This window comes from Chiloscyllium plagiosum, unplaced genomic scaffold (genome assembly GCF_037043375.1).
Source record: "Chiloscyllium plagiosum isolate Xiang-an unplaced genomic scaffold, Cpla_swu_hap1 HiC_scaffold_16, whole genome shotgun sequence".
Classification (NCBI taxonomy): domain Eukaryota; kingdom Metazoa; phylum Chordata; class Chondrichthyes; order Orectolobiformes; family Hemiscylliidae; genus Chiloscyllium; species Chiloscyllium plagiosum.
In genome coordinates, this window is record NW_028270154.1 from 12,154,786 (window position 1) to 12,172,697 (window position 17,912).

The 17,912-nt window shown below is 46.2% G+C and overlaps 1 protein-coding gene across 2 annotated transcripts in view; it reads left to right on the forward strand.

Annotated features, from left to right (window-relative positions):
* Positions 1-2,726: 2,726 nt before the first annotated feature.
* Positions 2,727-17,912, forward strand: part of LOC122556983 (calcium/calmodulin-dependent protein kinase type II subunit alpha) — a 258,438-nt gene continuing 243,252 nt past the window's right edge. Inside the window, exons 1-2 of one of the 2 annotated variants that reach the window (XM_087995125.1) lie at positions 2,727-2,994; positions 3,123-3,217. In XM_087995125.1, the coding sequence (XP_087851251.1) occupies positions 2,933-2,994; positions 3,123-3,217 (157 nt within the window). In that variant the 5' untranslated portion in view covers positions 2,727-2,932. The remainder of the gene's footprint in view (positions 2,995-3,122; positions 3,218-17,912) is intronic. The other variant, XM_087995124.1, reaches the window with a different exon arrangement.

Here is a 17,912-nt window from a genome sequence, read left to right on the forward strand (position 1 = left end):
AAATGTAGGTGGGTCTGGGTGGGTTGCTCTTTGGCGGGTCGGTGTGGGCTTGTTGGGCCGAAGGGCCTGTTTCCACACTGTAGGGAATCTAGTCTAAAACAGAATTAGTCAGTGTCAGTCAGAGCAGTCTCTGTTAACAAGCAAGGACAGAGACAAGGGTCTTAAAGGACAAGTGAGCACGGTGCAAGGCCGATGGCTCCATCCATCTTTTCACCAGTGACTTTCTTCAATTTGCAATCATTTATGCAAACTGAAGCTTGGTCTAATGTCACACAGGAGCCAACCTCAATCTAAATGGTGAATTGGTCTTTTGTTTCTTTCCCTTTTTTTTTGCTGAGCATTCATCCTTTGAGATGAGGGAAGGAACCATCATCACACTGACGGTGGAACTATACTGAACATGTTACCTGTATGATGACTATTTCTAAAAAGTTTCACAGTCAGTTGGAGGAAGCAGTGCACATATTCATTTTAGTTCAATTACAGCTTCCAGCCTGCAGTGATCCATGTTCAGTTCCTGATCCAAACATCTCTTCCAGAAAGGTAGAGAAAGAGAAAGAGAGAAAGAAAGTTTGCAGGATAGACAGCACCAGCAAATGGAAGCAAAGACTGCTTGTATTTTACAGGCAAACAATTAAGAAAAACCCAAATTTGTATTTAAATAATGTTCGTTGTTGCCTCAGGACATCCTAAATAACTTTAGAGCTGTTGATGTGCTTTTGAAATGTAGCTGCTTTTATAATGTAGATGTAGAGCAAGATCCCACATCTCAGTCACTTATATTGATTTGCATCTAATTGATGGCACGATCACGAAATGCAATAAACTTCCCATCGCGATGTCAGTGTATTCCTGGTGGTTCCAACTGAAGTGATCAAGGTTTGGATAAACATCAGACAGTAATGCCTGGGGAATGACTCTGTTTTTCTTCCAGATAGGACCATGAAATCAGAGAAGACAAACAGGGCCCTTGTTTATGACTCAGTCAAAAATGGCATCTTCAAAAGCACTAGCCTGGAGAGTCAGCTTGGATTCTGTGCTCAAATGGGACTGGAATTAATACCCTTTTAAGGTCAGAGGTGACTGAGGCAAAACTGATCCCAGAAATGGCTGTAAGGCTGGAGTATTGGCCTGGTGTTACAAAATTTGGATTACAAGCTCTTGTTGATTGATGGGAGAATTGAGGACAGCGGAGAGAACACAGAGGGAGAGGGAGAGGGAGATCATGGAAAGGAAGACACACATAGCACTAGACAGATGGAGGGAGAGACAGAGGAAGGGGAAGGTAGGGAAAGTTAGAGACAGAGGGACAGAAGTGATGAAGGGAAAGGGAGACAGAGGAAAAGAGACATGTAGGGGAGGGGATGTTGATCACACTGTTGAGCTGCTGGGAGTGATGTTGAATTGGTGACTGTGCAGTCAGTCTTTAAATCATACAATGAGGATGTCAGGATAATATTGGATGAATTGCAGAAGAGATTTGAAACTTTGACATGAAAAGGTAAAACTCAGTACATACTCATTAAGTAAATAAGCAAGAAGGAAGATTGTGGTGAAATTGATAAAGTGAGGTGAATGGAAGTGGTTTTAACACAAAATTGAGTGAATAAAGTTTACACGGTTCATGAGTTCAACTAATTGCTCTAAATAGGATTACAGCACCAAACTGCTTGTTGTCTGCAGCTGATCCTGCACCATCTTTATAATGATGTATGGCTATTGGCAAGACTGGTTTTGCTTGTTGTAATGAAGCCTTTCCAAGATCCTTTTAAAGACTAGAACTTCTGTTCGCGGTTCAATAGGACCAAGCCTGCCCAGCGGTGGGAAGGTTATGGGTTAATCTTCAAATTTGCAGACCAACATCTCGGCAGCAGTGCAGTGGAGCCCTGAAAATGAAACCGAGACCCCATCTCTCTTTCCCATGCACTACCTGAAAGAAGATCAAGAGGGTTATCCCTGGTGTCTTTACAGATCCTTATCTCTTAGTCAGTGCCACAACAACACTATCGTGGATGAGCAATTGAAATGCCAGAATATTAAATCTATTGGTTAAGTGCTGGAAAGGGGGGTTAGCTATAAGTAGGCTGGTGCAGACTTGATGGGTTGAAAGGCTGTTTTCTGGTCCTGTGTAACTCCAGATGTTTCTAATCAACCTGTTTAGAGATGTTACTACACACATCTGGAGCAGGTGGGACTTGAACCCACACCTCCTGGTTCAAAGGTAGGAACACCATTGCCACAGCAGAAAGACCCCCAACTCTACTACTCTGTTATTCCTCACTGATTGGGATCTTGCTGTATGCAATTTAACACGAGTTTCCTACATTGCAAACAGTGGCTACACTTCAGTAACACTTCAATTGGCTGCAAATCCCTTTGGGATATCAGATGGTGACAGAAGGTGCTAGGGAAATGCAAGTGTTTTATTATATATACCCAACCCCAATCTTAATCCTCAAACACCTCCAGGATTGGGTGTTTGAGTGAGCGGTAGGAAAAACCACCTGCATAATTTGCAGTGAGATTTTGCTTTTAAATTTTAATTTTCGCACGCAGTCTGATGCTTTCCCTTAACCCTTTCCGTTTGAGTGCGTGAGGGTGTTATTCAAAGTGTCAAGGCAGCTTTTTGTGTGTGAGGCTTCCAGTACTGTCGCCTTGGAAACAGGCTGAGAAAGGGAGGGGAATGATACTGAGGTAGGGAAGTGGAGAAAGAGAGAGAGATACAGAGAGGGAAGAGGGAAAAAGCAGCAACTAGTGAGGTTTGTACTGGTTGGATTTTCTTGATCATTTCCCCACACCCCCTGGTAGAGTGAGCTGTCAATCAAATCCAGCTCAGAGACTACAGAGGAGCTTGTGGAGAGAGAGAGGATACACACACACACACAGAGAGAACGGCTGTGACAGTAACCTGGGAAAGACAGCGACCAACAGGATGGCCACAATAACATGTACTCGATTCAGCGATGAATATCAGATGTATGAAGAACTGGGAAAGTAAGGGATTCGTCATTAGCAAAGCCTTGTTTTATCATTCTGTATTTATTTTTGATGTGTATGTTGGTTTATTGATGGGAATGAAAATATGAAAATATATATATATATGTACCGTTTGGTGATTTCAGGGGTGCATTCTCCATCGTAAAACGGTGCGTTAAGATCATCTCCGGACAGGAATATGCGGCCAAGATTATCAACACCAAGAAATTGTCTGCCAGGGGTAAGTTCTCTGACATTCCCCTCCCTGACTCACCATGTCACCCACACACTTTCCCCACACAGTCCTCCCTGGGTGAGATTTGGTCTTTTGTCTTTGAGTTGAGTCCATGTGAGAACTTCAGTAGATGGGCTTGGGGGCGGGGGGGGGGGGGGGGGAGAGAAAAAGGAGGGGACAGGCGGCCAGACAAACTCAGCGCTGACCAGCCACAACGTTGGAGAAGTCACAGGTGTGTAGTGGGCTGGGGAGACTCTGTTGGAGCTGCTTTGGGATTTCGAGGTTTTTTTTAATTGTGAGAGAGTGAGGTTGGGGGGAAAGGGAGATGGGGAGAGTATCTACTGGAGGTGGGGGGTTAAGGGACATCTCCATCAAAGATCCAGTCCTGGCGCAATGGGCCGATTGGCCACTGGTTTTGCTACTCCTAATGTATTTGGAAACTCTTTGAGAACTGGAGTTGAATGGGGCAGGGGTGGGGGCGAATGAAGGGTTAAAATAGACTACTTTTTCAGAGGCAAATTTATTCAAATGATTAAACGCCACTCCTGCACTTTTTTTTGGGGGGGGGGGGGGTGGTGGTGGAGAGAGAGACGGAGGGGTAACAACTTCAAGACGGAAGAATCTGAAGACCAGGAGGGTAATGAGTGTTTGGGTTAACTCGATGAATATTGTCATCCACCACACCCACCGCCCACTCCTCCTCAAAAAAGCAAAACAGCTCCTTCGCTCCAACTCTCAGGTCTCCCAATGCAGACCTCAGGAACCGCCCCCCACCCCCGGGCTCATTCTGAATCCAGCTCTGGTCACAAAGAAAGCAGTGACCACCCTCCCAATCCCCTGACACAGGCTTGGTGACACTGGGGCAGCACACCAAGGGTTTCCAGACGGTGACCACTCCACAGCTGGGGGGGGGGGGGGGGGTTTGGGAAATGTTAATACTGTCAGGCTGCACTGTACAGGTGAGGCTTAGGACCTGAAGGGTTAACATCACCAGTTAACAGGAGCTTGTGAGTGAGCAGGAATGCCAGACTGGTATTACCAGCAAGTTTTCTGCCTGTGTGTACCAGAGGTACCAGAGAGAGAGAGAGAGAGCTATTGCCTGAGCTATGTATGTGTATGCGTGTCCGTTGTATGTGTGTTAAATTTGTCTTGTGTTTAATTTGTGTTTGTGTGATGTTTTTGCATGTGTGTCTGCTGTGTATTTTTTGTCATATATATCTGTTGTGTTTATGTGTCTGCTGTGTTTCATTTGTGTGTGAGCGTGTCTGCATGTCAGTGTGTGTGTGTGAGTGTGTGTGAGTGTGTCTGTGTGTGTCTGTGTGTCTGTGTGTGTCTCTATGTGTGTGTCTCTATGTGTGTGTCTGTGTGTGTGTGTGTGTGTCTCTATGTGTGTGTCTGTGTGTGTGTGTGTCTCTATGTGTGTGTCTGTGTGGTGTGTGAGTGAGTGTGTGTGCTGCTGTGCCTCCTGAATTCTGGCTGTGTGTCTGTTGTGCGTGGGCGATCTGTATGAGTACATTCGAGGAAGCTTGTTTTCTTGTGCAGTTCGTTCACCGGCCTCATATACGTGCTTGTATAAGAAAGGCTGTGTGGGTGTGTAGATCCAATGCCTACATGTGTGTCGGTGTCTGTGGGGAGTGTTCAATGTGAAGATCTGTGTTGGTAGGAAAACAATAGACTGGGATTCAAAGGCATGCGGTGTGTGAATACTTCCACTTAGCAAGGTATTACTCAGAAACTAATCCCCATCCGACTCCCCACATTCACACACACAGTACCCCATACCCCACCACCCTCTCACACACACACTGTACCCCCTTCCCCTCCCCCCCCTCTCACACACACTGTACCCCATCTCCCTCCCTACCCTCTCTCACACACACTGTACCCCATCCCCTCCCCACCCTCTCACACACACACTGTACCCCATCCCCCTCCCCACCCTCTCACACACACTGTACCCCATCTCCCTCCCTACCCTCTCTCACACACACTGTACCCCATCCCCTCCCCACCCTCTCACACACACACTGTACCCCATCCCCCTCCCCACCCTCTCACACACATTGTACCCCATCTCCCTCCCTACCCTCTCTCACACACACTGTACCCCATCCCCCACCACACCCTCTCACACACACTGTACCCATCCCCCTCTCCACCCTCTCACACCCACTCTACCCCATCCAACTCCACACCCTTACACACTCACTGTACCCCATCCAACTCTCCCACCCTCACATGCACACACTGTACTCCATCCACCTCCCCACCCTCTCTCTCACACACACACAGTACCCATCCAACTCCACACCCTCACACACACCCTGTACCCCATCCAACTCTCCCACCCTCACATGCACACACTGTACTCCATCCACCTCCCCACCCTCTCTCTCACACACACACAGTACCCATCCAACTCCACACCCTCACACACACACTGTACCCCATCCAACTCTCCCACCCTCACATGCACACACTGTACTCCATCCACCTCCCCACCCTCTCTCTCACACACACACAGTACCCATCCAACTCCATACCCTCACACACATACTGTACCCCATCCAACTCCCCACCATCACACACACACACACACTGTACCCCATCCACCTCCCCACCCTCACACACACACACTGTACCCCATCCACCTCCCCACCCTCTCTCTCACACACACACAGTACCCATCCAACTCCATACCCTCACACACAGACGTACACACTGTATCCATACCAACTCCCCACCCTCTCTCTCACACACACACACTGTACCCCATCCAACTCCCCACCCTCACAGACAAACACTGTATCCCATCCACCTCCCTACCCTCTCTTTCACACACACAGTACCCATCCAACTCTATACCCTCACACACAGACATACTCACTGTATCCATACCAACTCCCCATCCTCTCTGTCACACACACACAGTACCCCATCCAACACCCCAGCCTCACAGACACACACACTGTACTCCATCCAACTTCCCACCCTCACACACACTGCACCCCATCCAAATCCCCACCCTCTCACACACACACTGTACCTCATCCATCTCCCCACCCTCACATACACACTGTACCCCATCCAACTCCCCACCCTCACAGACACACACACTATACCCCATCCACCTCCCCACCCTCATGCACACACAGTGTACCCATCCAACTCCACACCCTCACACACACAGAGTACCCCATCCAACTCCCCACCCTCTCGCACATACACTCTGTGCCCCATTCAACTCCCCACCCTCACTGTATCCATACTAATTGCCCCCCCACACACACACACACTCACACTGTACCGCATTCAACTCCCCAGCCTCACACACACACTGTAACCCATCCAAATCCCCACCCTCACAGACACACACACTGTACCCCAACCAGCTCCCCACCCTCACACACACACACACACACACACACAGTACCCATCCAACTCCACACCCTCACACAGACACATATACACTGTATCCATACCAACTCCCCACCCTCTCTCCTACACACACACACACACACACGCACATACTGTACCCCATCCAACTCCTCACCCTCTCACACACACACACTATACCCCATCCAACTCCCCACCCTCTCTCTCATGCACACACACATACTGTACCCCATCCAACTCCCCACCCACTTACACACACTGTACCCCACCCGACTCCCCACCCTCACGCACACACTGTACCCCATCCAACTCCCCACCCTCACACACAGACACTGTACCCCATCCAACTCCCCACCCTCTCACACACAGTATGCCATCCGACTCCCCACCTTCACACACACAGTACCCTATCAAATCCCCACCCACCCACCCACACACACGCACGCACACATACGCACCCACACACAGTACCCTATCAAATCCCCACCCACCCACACACACACAGAGTACTTCATCCAATTCACCACCTTCACAGACACACACACTGTACCCCATCCAACTCCCCACCCTCACACACACACAGTACCCTATCCAATTCACCACCCTCACACACACTGTATCCCATCCAACTCCCCACCCTCACACACACAGTACGCCATCCAACTCCCCACCCTCACACACACAGTACCCTATCAAATCCCCACCCACCCACCCACACACACACAGAGTACTTCATCCAATTCACCACCTTCACACACACACACACACACACAGTACCCCATCCAACTCCCCACCCTCACACACACACAGTACCCTATCCAATTCACCACCCTCACACACACAGTACCCCATCCAACTCCCCACCCTCACACACACACAGTACCCCATCCAACTCCCCACCCTCACACACACACTGTACCCCATCTAATTCCACACCCTCATGCACACACTGTACCCCATCCAACTCCCCACCCTTACACACACTCTCTCTCACACACACACACACACAGTATGACCCTTTTTGTTGAGTAGGTAGCAGAGTAGTTCTCCTTTGTCTGAATGTTTAAGTCTGGGCATTGACCCTGGTTATTTGAACAACAGGGTCCTGGCAGTGCACAAAAGCAGGTAGGTGGAGGTAGATTAGGCACAACCGCAAATGTTTTTGCAAATGTGATTAATTAATCATTTCTAATGTCATGTCCGACTGTGAGAGCCATGGAGGGAAATTGTCTTTAGTTTTGTGAAGGTAGCTTTATCACCCGTAGCAGCAGTAGGGAATGAACTCCCATAAATTTTATCTTATTGGCTTCAATATGAATTCTGAGTCTTGTTTTAAAATTACATTTCTCTTAATTCTGTTCAATTGATTCTCATGATTTAACGACAGCTGTATCCACTGTGAAAATCTTTGATTGTTCTCAAGGTAAATCCTATCTGGTTCACTAGTGTCCACTTGGGACGGAAATCTGCCGTCCTTACCTGGTCTGGACTACATGTAACTCCAGACCAACAGTGATGGGATTGAGTCTCATCTCATTCAACGTCAAATAAGGATGGGCAACAGATGCTGACCTTTTCCAGTGATGCCACATCCCAGCAAAGAATAAAGAAAGAAAGCTATTCCACGTAGATAGCGAGTTCCACGGTCATTCTGTGGGTGAAATAATCCACCTTGAATCCGCTAGTGAATTCTGGTTTCTGCTTTGATTTATTCTTTTCAGATGTACCTAAGTGCAGTGAAAAGTTCTGTTTTGCAAGCAGTGCCGGCAGATCATAACATACCAGTGCACAGAAGCAAGATCAGTGTTAGATTTGAAATGAGAGAGGTCCATTCAGCAGTCCAATAACAGCAGGGAAGAAGCTGTTCTTGAACCTGTGATATGTGTGTACCTTCTGCCCAACAGAAGAGGTTGGAAGAGAGAATCTATTAACTACTCTACCTGTCAAACTCTTTGATAATATGAAGGGCCTCTGTTAGGCTGCTTTCCATCAACATTCTCATTTCAAAAGGGAAAAGCTCCAATCTTGTTTCAAAATCTAGGTTTGCTAACCTACCTGCTCCTCTTGTCCATTCTGCCTGAAGACCACGGAATATTAAATGTGGTTATTGTGAATGCATGGGCAAGTAGAGCTGGGGTCCAGCCCCTGAGCAGCATAATGCATTTGCCAATCACTTCTTCCTCCTTCTCCAGTCAAAGCAGAGTCTGATCAAAATGCAGGTTTTTGCCACGGCTTTCTTCGACCTGTAGTGAACAATTTGACCTTCCATTTCCTTTGCTGCTCGATTGGGGACCGTAGATGCTCATGACGGAGAGGTGCAAGACTGAGCTCTCTTCCAGTCTCACCCATCGCTATCCCAAGGCCATTCATAAGAGCATTCCTGTAGTGCCTGACACCAGCCCCCCTTCAATGGCTCTGTTTCTGAGGTTGGAGGCCCTTTAAACTACAAATGGTAGCAGTAGAATGAGTGATTGATGAGTCACTTGTCTTGTGCATATCAATTGCACCCAGGCAATTACCATGGAAATTGGAATGAAATGCTAAGAAAGTGGATGAAACATTGTGTGTTTTGTGTAGGATGTGTAAATGGGCCAAGAAAATGCTCACCCACACATATAGTGGGCGTGTGAAGCCATTCCCAGTGAATCTGGGAGATCACAATCTGAACATATTTTGCTTTAGTTCTTGTATTTTTTGTTTTTGCCTGTGTTGGAATTTGTTTGGTTTGGAGAAATAAAAGATCAGATATTTGCGATAAGGAGCTCCATGACGGGTTTCTGTGTTGAAAATTCAATGTGCATAATGTGCTCCTCAATCTCGACATTCCTATCTCTGAATCAGTTCCTTGCCTGATTGTGTTCTTGTGAAACACTCAGTGTTTTACAATGTTAAAGTCACTATATAAATGCACACTGCTGTTGCTATGGGAACTAGCAAATGTTATCTTTTTAGCTATCCCTGGATAAATCTGTCAGCCTTTTGTTGTAATATACCACTGTGTAACGTCTCTAGGCTAACAATCTCTCGGGATAAAGGCTCCAATCCCCTCACAGCATTGCTGAAATTGCAATCCAATAAAATCTAGAATAGAGAGTCTTTACTTGTCATTTCAAAAAATACATCTGGTTCATTAATCTGCCACTCTTACCAAGCCTGACCTACATGTGACTCCAGACACACAGCAATATCTTAATTCTTAATTTCTTAATTCACCAAACCAGCCACACCCATAGCCTGTGATGAATGCGGACAGGGGAAGGGGAATTGAATTGAATTTATTGTCACATGTACCGAGGCACAGTGAAAAGCTTTGTCTTGCGAGCAATACAGGCAGATTACATAGTTAACTAGCATAGGTAAGTAAATAATAGGTAACAGCAGCAAAAACAAAACAAAGCTACAGGCAAATGTTAAGGGTTTGTGAGTCCATTCAGTATTCTAACAACAGTAGAGTAGAAACTGTTACGAAACCAGCTGGTGTGTGTGTGTGTGTGTTCAGATTTCTGTACCTTCTCCCCGATGGTAGAGTTTATAGAAAAACATTGCCAGAGTGGGATGGATCTTTGAGAATGCTGGCGGCCTTTCCTTGACAGCGGGCCTGGGAGATGGATTCTCTAGATGGGAGGTTGGCCTTTGTGATTGTCCGGGCTGAGTTAACCACTCTCTGTAACCGTCTTCGATCTTGAATGGTACAGTTGCCATCCCAGGTAGTGATCCATCCAGACAGAATGCTCTCGATGGCACACCTATAAAAGTTGGCAAGGGTATTCACCGTCATGCCAGATTTCCTCAGCTGCCTGAGGAAGAAGAGACATTGTTGGGCCTTTGTAAACAGTATGTCCACATGAAGAATCTAAGAAAGCTTGTTGTGGATGACCACTCCCAGGAACTTGACACTCTCTACTTCTTCCACCTCTGTGCTGTTAATGTGTAGGGAGGCATGAGTAACATCCTGCTGAAAGTCAATATTGAGTTCCTTGGTTTTGCCAGCATTGAGAACTAGCTTGTTCTCAGTGCACCATTTTTCCAGGTCTTCCATCTCCCATCTGTAGTCTGTTTCATCGCCATCTGAGATTCGACCAACTATGGTGGTGTCATCAGTGAACTTATAAATGGCATTAGTCTGGTATTTGGCGATGCAGTCTACAGTGAGTACAGCAGGGGGCTGAGTATGCACCCTGGAGAGCTCCAGTGTTGAGTGTTAGTGAGGATGAAATATTGTGCCCAATCTTTACTGATTGTGGTTTGTGGGTCAGGAAACTGTGGATCCAGTTGCAGAGAGTGGGGTTTAGTCTGAGATCATTAAATTTAGTAATAGGTCTCGAGGGGATAATAGTGTTGAAGGCTGAACTGTAGTCAATGAGTAGGATTCTTACGGAGCTGTTCTTGGTGTCAAGATGTTCTAGGGAGGAGTGAAGGGCAAGTGATATGGAATAGAATAAACACGTAATAACAGATCACTCAGAGTCGTCAAGTCATACACCAGCGGAACAAAAGTCTTTTGCCATGGTTTCAGAACATTAAAGAGATCCAGAAAGGTTTGCAATTATTTAGTGTCTTTCACAACCTTGGCTATACAGCAAGAGATAGATTTTTGAATTGTTGATATTGTTGTAACTTTGCAAGCGCAGTCATGAATATGTGCACAGCAAACTCCCACAAGCAACAATGGGATAGATGGCAAGACCATCCGTTTCTGTTTGTGAATCAGGACAGAGGATCAACTAACAACCTTTATTGAGTTTTTTAGATGAGATAACAGAGCAGGCTTATGAGGTTAGTGATGTGATTATCAGGAAGAAAGCTAGGACTGAGACAGGAGAAACGTCTTTACGCAGAAAGTTGTTAGGATTTGGAATGAGCTGCCTGGGAGAGTGGTGCAGGTAGATTCCAAATGAGGTTTCATAAGAGAGTTGGGTTTGTAGAATCATAGAGTACCTCCAATGTGGAAGCAAATCAGGACAGATCTTGTACACTTAATGGTAAGGTCCTGGGGAGTATTGCTGAACAAAGAGACCTTGGAATGCGGGTTCATAGTTCCTTGAAAGTGGCAACACAGATATTTAGGATAGTGAAGAAGGCATTTAGTACGCTTGTCTTTATTGGTCAGAGCATTGAGTGTAGGAGTTGGGAAGTCATGTTGAGACGGTACAGAACATTGGCTGGGCCACTTTTGGAATATTGTATGCAATTCTGCTTTCCCTCCTTTCAGAAGGATGTTGTGAAACTTGAACGGGTTTAGAAAAGCTTTACAAGGATGTTGGAAGGCTTGAATTATAGGGAGAGGCTGAATAGGCTAGGGCTGTTTTACCTGGAGCATCAGAGGCTAAGGGGTAACCTTATAGGACTTTATAAAATCATTAGGGGTATGGATAAAGTAAACAGACAAGGTCTTTTCCCTGGGTGGGGGAGTCCAGAACTAGAGAGCAAGGGTTAGGGTGAGAGAGGAAGGATCTAAAAGGGACGTAAGGGGCAACATTTTCATGCAAAGGGTGGTTGCATGTATGGAATGAGCTGCCAGAGGAAGTGGTGGAGGCTGGTACAATTGCAACATTTAAAAGGCATTTGGATAGGAAGGATAGAGAGATACGGGCCAAGTGCTGGCAAATGAGGCGAGATTAATTTAGGATATCTGGTTGGCATGGATGAATTGGTCCGAAGGGTTTGTTTCCATGCTGCACATCTCTATGACACTAAGTCTACGTGATCCTCTAAAGAGCATCCTGCCCAGACCCATCCCCCTCCCCATCCCTGTAACCCAGCATTTCCCCTGGCTAATCCACCTAGCCTGCACATCCCTGAACACTATGGGCAATTTAGCATGGCCAATCCACTGAACCTGCACATCTTTGGACTGTGGGAGGAAACCAGAGCACCCGGAGGAAACCCACGCGGACACGGGAAGAACGTGCAAACCCTACATAGACAGGTGCTGAGGATGGAATCAAACCTGTCCTCCTGGCACTGTGAGGCAGCAATGGCAACTGGAAGAAGGTGGAGCAACAACAGCAGGGGGTAATTCAGGAGGCACAGCAGAATTTCATCCCAAAGCAGAAGTAACATACTAAGGATTGGATGAGGCAACCTTGGCTGACAAGGAATTAGGGGTTGGCAGAAAAGCAGAACAAAAAGCAGATAATCTGATGAAGATTAGTGGGAAGTCAGAGGATTGGGAAGCTTTGAAAAATCAGCAGATTTAAAAGTAAAGAATTTAGAGGGTTACGGAGATTGGGACTAGCTGGATAGCTCTTTCAGGAGTTTGTATAGACACAAGGGGTTGCATAGCCTCCTTCTGTCCTGTAAAATTCTGTGATTCTATGATGTAAGTAGACTTCCAAAAGGTTTTTGATTCAATGCCAAGCAACAGATAAAAGTTAAAGTTTGTGGAATAACAGGTTCAGTGGCAACATGGATGCAAAATTGACTGAGTGACAGGAATATAGCACATAGAACAGTACAGCACAGTACAGGCCCTTCAGCCTTTGATGTTGTGCTGGCCTTTTATCCTACTCTAAGATCAAACTAACCCACATACCTTTCATTGTACTAACTTCCATGTGCCTATTCAAGAGTGGCTTAAATGTCCCTACTGTATCTGACTATACTACACCACTGGCAGTGCATTTCACACACCCACCACTCTCTGTGTAAAGAATCTATCTCTGACATTTCCCCTAAACCTTCCTCCAACTGCTTTAAAATTATACCTTCTCATAAGTCTTTGGCTATCAACTCTATCTATGCCTCTCAATATCTTGTACACCTCTATCAAGTCACCTCTCATCCTTCTTCGGTCCAATGTGAAATGCTGTAGTTCCCTCAGCCTTTCTTCATAAGATATGCCCTTCAGTCCAGGCAGCATTCTGTTAAGTCTCCTCTGAAACCTCTCTAAAGCTTCCACATCTTTCCTATAATGAGGCATTCATAACTGAACACAGTATTCCAAGTGTGATCTAACTGGGATTCTATAGAGCTGCCGCATAACCTCATAGCTCTTAAACTCATCCCCCTGCTAATGAAAACCAACACACCATATGCCTTCTTAGCAATCCTATCAACTTGGGTGACAACTTTAAGGGATCTATGGACATGGACCCAAGATCCCTCTGTTCCTCCACGCTGCCAAGAATCCTACCTTTAACCATGTATTCTGCATTCAAATTCAATCGTCCAAAATGAATAATTTCACCCTTTTCCAGGTTGAACTCTATCTGCCACTTATCAGCCCAATTCTGCATCCTGTCAGTGTCCCATTGCAATCTACAACTGCCCTCCACACTATCCACAACTCCATCAACCTTCATGTCATCAGCAAACTTACTGACCCACTCTTCCACTTCCTCAATCAAGTCATTTATAAAAATCACAAAGAGCGGAAGTCCCAGAACTGATCCCTGTGGAACACCACAAGTCACCAAGCTCCAGGTGAAATACTTTCCATCTACCACCACCCTGCGTCTTCAAGGGCCAGCCAATTCTGTATCCAGGCAGCCAGATTTCCCTGTATCCCATGCCTCCTTACTTTCTGAATGAGCGTACCATAGGGAACCTTATGAAACGCCTTGCTAAGATCCATGTACACCACATCCACTGCAGTACCATCATGTGGTGTTGTGGTACTGCAGTGTTGTGTCACATCCTCAAAGAATTCAATAAGGGTTTGAGGCATAGCCTGCCCTTCACAAAGCCATGCTGACTATCTCTAATCAAACTACTGTTTTCTAAGTAATCAGAAATCCTGTCTCTCAGAATCCTTTCCAATACTTTGCCCACCACTGACGTAAGACTGACTGGTGTGTAATTCCCAGGATTATCCCTATCCCTTTCTTGAAGAAGGAAATAATATTTGCCACCCTCCAATCATCTGGCATTACTCCAGTGGACAGTGAGGATGCAAAGATGACCACCAAAGGCACAGTAATCTCTTCCCTTGCTTTCTGTAGTAGCCTAGTGTATATCCCGTCTAGCCCAGGGGACTTATCTATCCTTACGTTTTTCAAAGTTTTCAGCACATCCTCCTTTCTCACATCAACCTGTTTTAGCATATCAGTCTGTTCCATGCTGTCCTCACAAACGTTAAGGTCCCTCTCAGTAGTGAATACTGACGCAAAGTATTTATTGAGGACCTCTCCTACTTCTTCCGACTCCAGGCGCAAGTTCCCTCCACCATCCCTGATCAGCCCTATCCTCACTCTGGCCATCCTTTTGTTCCTCACATAGTGAAGAAACCCTTAGGGTTTTCCTTAATCCTACCCGCTAAAGCTCTTGTCCCCTTCTAGCTCTCCTAACTCCATTCTTCAGTTCCTTCCCGGCTGTCTTACAGGCCTTTAAAGCCATGTCTGATCCTTGCCTCCTCAACCTTAAATAAGCTTCCTTCTTCCCCTTGAAATGGAGAGTGATGGTGAACAGTTGCTTTTCAGACTGTACGAAGGGTTATAATGATGCTTCTCAGTGTTTGGACCCCCATGCTCTTCCTGATACATGCTCATAATTTAGATCTTGATGCACAATTTGGGAATATGCCTTCAAAATTGGGATGATATGAAACTTGGGAGCAATGTGACCCGAATAATGTAGAACTTCAAAGGGGCCATTGCCAGGTTGGTGGAGTGGGTGTACAAGTGGCACATGAAATTTAATGGAGAGAAGTGTGAAATAATTAATTTTGATCAAAAGGACACAGAGAGACAACTCCAAAGAGACAGGAGCATTGGGACCTGGCTGTATTTCTGTACAAATCACTGAGGGCAACAGGGCTGTAAGAGAACGTAGTTCGTAAAACATAGAGGTTTCTGGGTTTTAATATTGGGGCATAGATAACAAAAGCAAGGAAGTTATATTAAACCTGTGTAAACACAAGATTTGAATAAATTAATTAGTAAGGGAATCAAGGGTTATGGGGAGAAGTCAGGAGAATGGGGCGGCATGGTGGCTCAGTGGTTAGCACTGCTGCCTCACAGCACCAGGGACCCAGGTTCGATTCCAGCCTTGGACAGTTGGCTGTGTGGAGTTGCACATTCCCCTGTGTTTGCTTGGGTTTCCTCTGGATGCTCCAGTTTCCTCCCACAGTCCAAAGATGTGCAGGTTAGGTGAATTGGCCATGCTAAGTTGCACCTAGTGTTAGGTGCATTAGTCAGGGGTGAAAGTAGGGGAATGGGTCTGGGTGGGTTTCTCTTCGGAGGTTCGGTGTGGACTTGTTGGGCTGAAGGGCCTGTTTCCACACTGTAGCGGATCTAATCTAATAAATATTGCAGTCGAGAGGGCGGTGTTGGAAAAGCACAGCCGGTCAGGCAGCGTCTGAGGAGCAGGAAAATTGCCGTTTTGGGCATAATCTCTTCATTAGGATCTCTTTCCCAATGAAGAGCCTATGCTCAAAACGTTGACTCTCCTGTTTCTCAGATGCTGCCTGACTGGCTGTGCTTTTCCAGCACCACACTCTATGCCAGACTCTGATCTCTGGCATCTGCAGTCCTCACTTTCTCCCAGTTGAGAAATATACAGCCAGACATGATGAGCCAACTGGACTACTTCTGCTCCTATGTTTTATGGACTCAGCTGAAGTAACGCTTCCAGCTCGAGGCGTCACTCTTTAGGAAAGGCATGAAGTTGTTAGAGAGGGTGCAGAAAAGATTTGCAAGTATACTTCCAGGGATGAGGAGTCTTCAGTTACAGAGAAGAACTGGAGAGGTTGGGAATGTTGTTCTTGGAGATGAGAAGGTTGAGAGGAGATTTGATAGCGGTGGTCAAAATCACATGACACTGGGACAGAACAACTCAGGATAAACTACTCCTCCTACTGGAAGAATTGAGCCTCATGAGTCACACATTGAAGTCAGTGACAAAAGAAACAATGGTAACATGGGGATAAACTGTCTCCACGCAGTGAGTGGTTTGAATCTGGAAGGTGCAGCCTGAGAATGTGGTGGAGGCAGGATCAGCCGAGTCTTTCAAAGAGAATGGACCCGTTATCTGCAAATGAATACTTGTAGAACTACAGGGAAAAGGTGAGGGAATGGCAGAAGGGAATCGTTCTTTCAGGGGTGGAGGGTGTGAACAGCACAGACATGGCAGGCCAAATGGCCTCCTCCTGTGCTGTGGCCATTCTGCGATTCTTTGAGAACTCCCCGCACCCTGTTTGTACAGAGACCTTGGATTATTTTACATGCACCTGCAAGAGCAAACATGGCTTCAGTTCCTCCAAAAGGCACAGATTGAAGAGTAACCATTTCCTATTAACATCCTTTTATGGGGTTGTGCATCATTGGCAGGGTGAGGATCCATTGTGATCCCTAATTTTCCCTTGAAGGAAATGGCTTGCCAGACCATTTCAGAGGGCAGTAAAGAGTCAACCAGATTGCTGTGGGCCTGGAGTCACATGTAGGCCAGACTGGGTAAGGACAGCAGTTAACCTTCCTTAAAAGGCATTAGTGAACCAGGTAAGGGTTTTCACAACGATAACTTCACGATCGTCGTAATTGAGGTTGCTTTCTATTTCAGATTTTAATTAGGATTTAAATTCCATCAACTGCCATGGTGGGATTGGAACCCATGTGTCCCGGAGCTTGATGCAGTATGAGGCCCGTGATATTACCACTGCCAGTCTCCCACTTAATGATGCTTTTGGCTGCACACCCACCTCTCTCCATCTTATGGGCAGAATGATTGAACTTGAGGACTTGGTCACCCATGTACTAGAAGGAGATATGGTACTCTGTCATTAAGATGTGTACAGTCTATGAGAGGCACAAGAGCAATACACATGAACCAGGTCAGAAGGCAAGTTGTTGTCTGGTCATTATGGACAATGAAAGTAAGGGCCAAGGCACAGCTAGCGACTCCAGCAACCCTGGCTCAAGTTTAACACATTTGGGAGCTATCAGCTGACTCATACAGTATACGTTATCCACTCCATCACCAAGACTTTCTGCTTTTACCTCTATGCCATTGTCTAATTCCAAGGCAGTTTCTGTTGATCTGCTGCTGAGACTCCTGTATGTCATTTTGTTACCTCCAGTCTCAATTACTGCAATGATTTCTGTCTCCCACCCTCTGTAAACTTGGGCCCGCATCCAAAGCTCTGCTGACCTGTGCCCTTTGACCAACAGTCTCTTCCAATTTCATTCCATTTATCAATTCTTAAATGGCCTTGCCACTCACAGAACCAGTACAGTGCAGAAAGAGGCCATTTGGCACATCAAATGACCCTCCAAAAAGCATCCCACCCTAACCCATGCCCCTCACCCTTTTCCATATTTATCCTGGCTAATCCACCTCGCCTGCACACTGTGGGCAATTAGTCCACTTA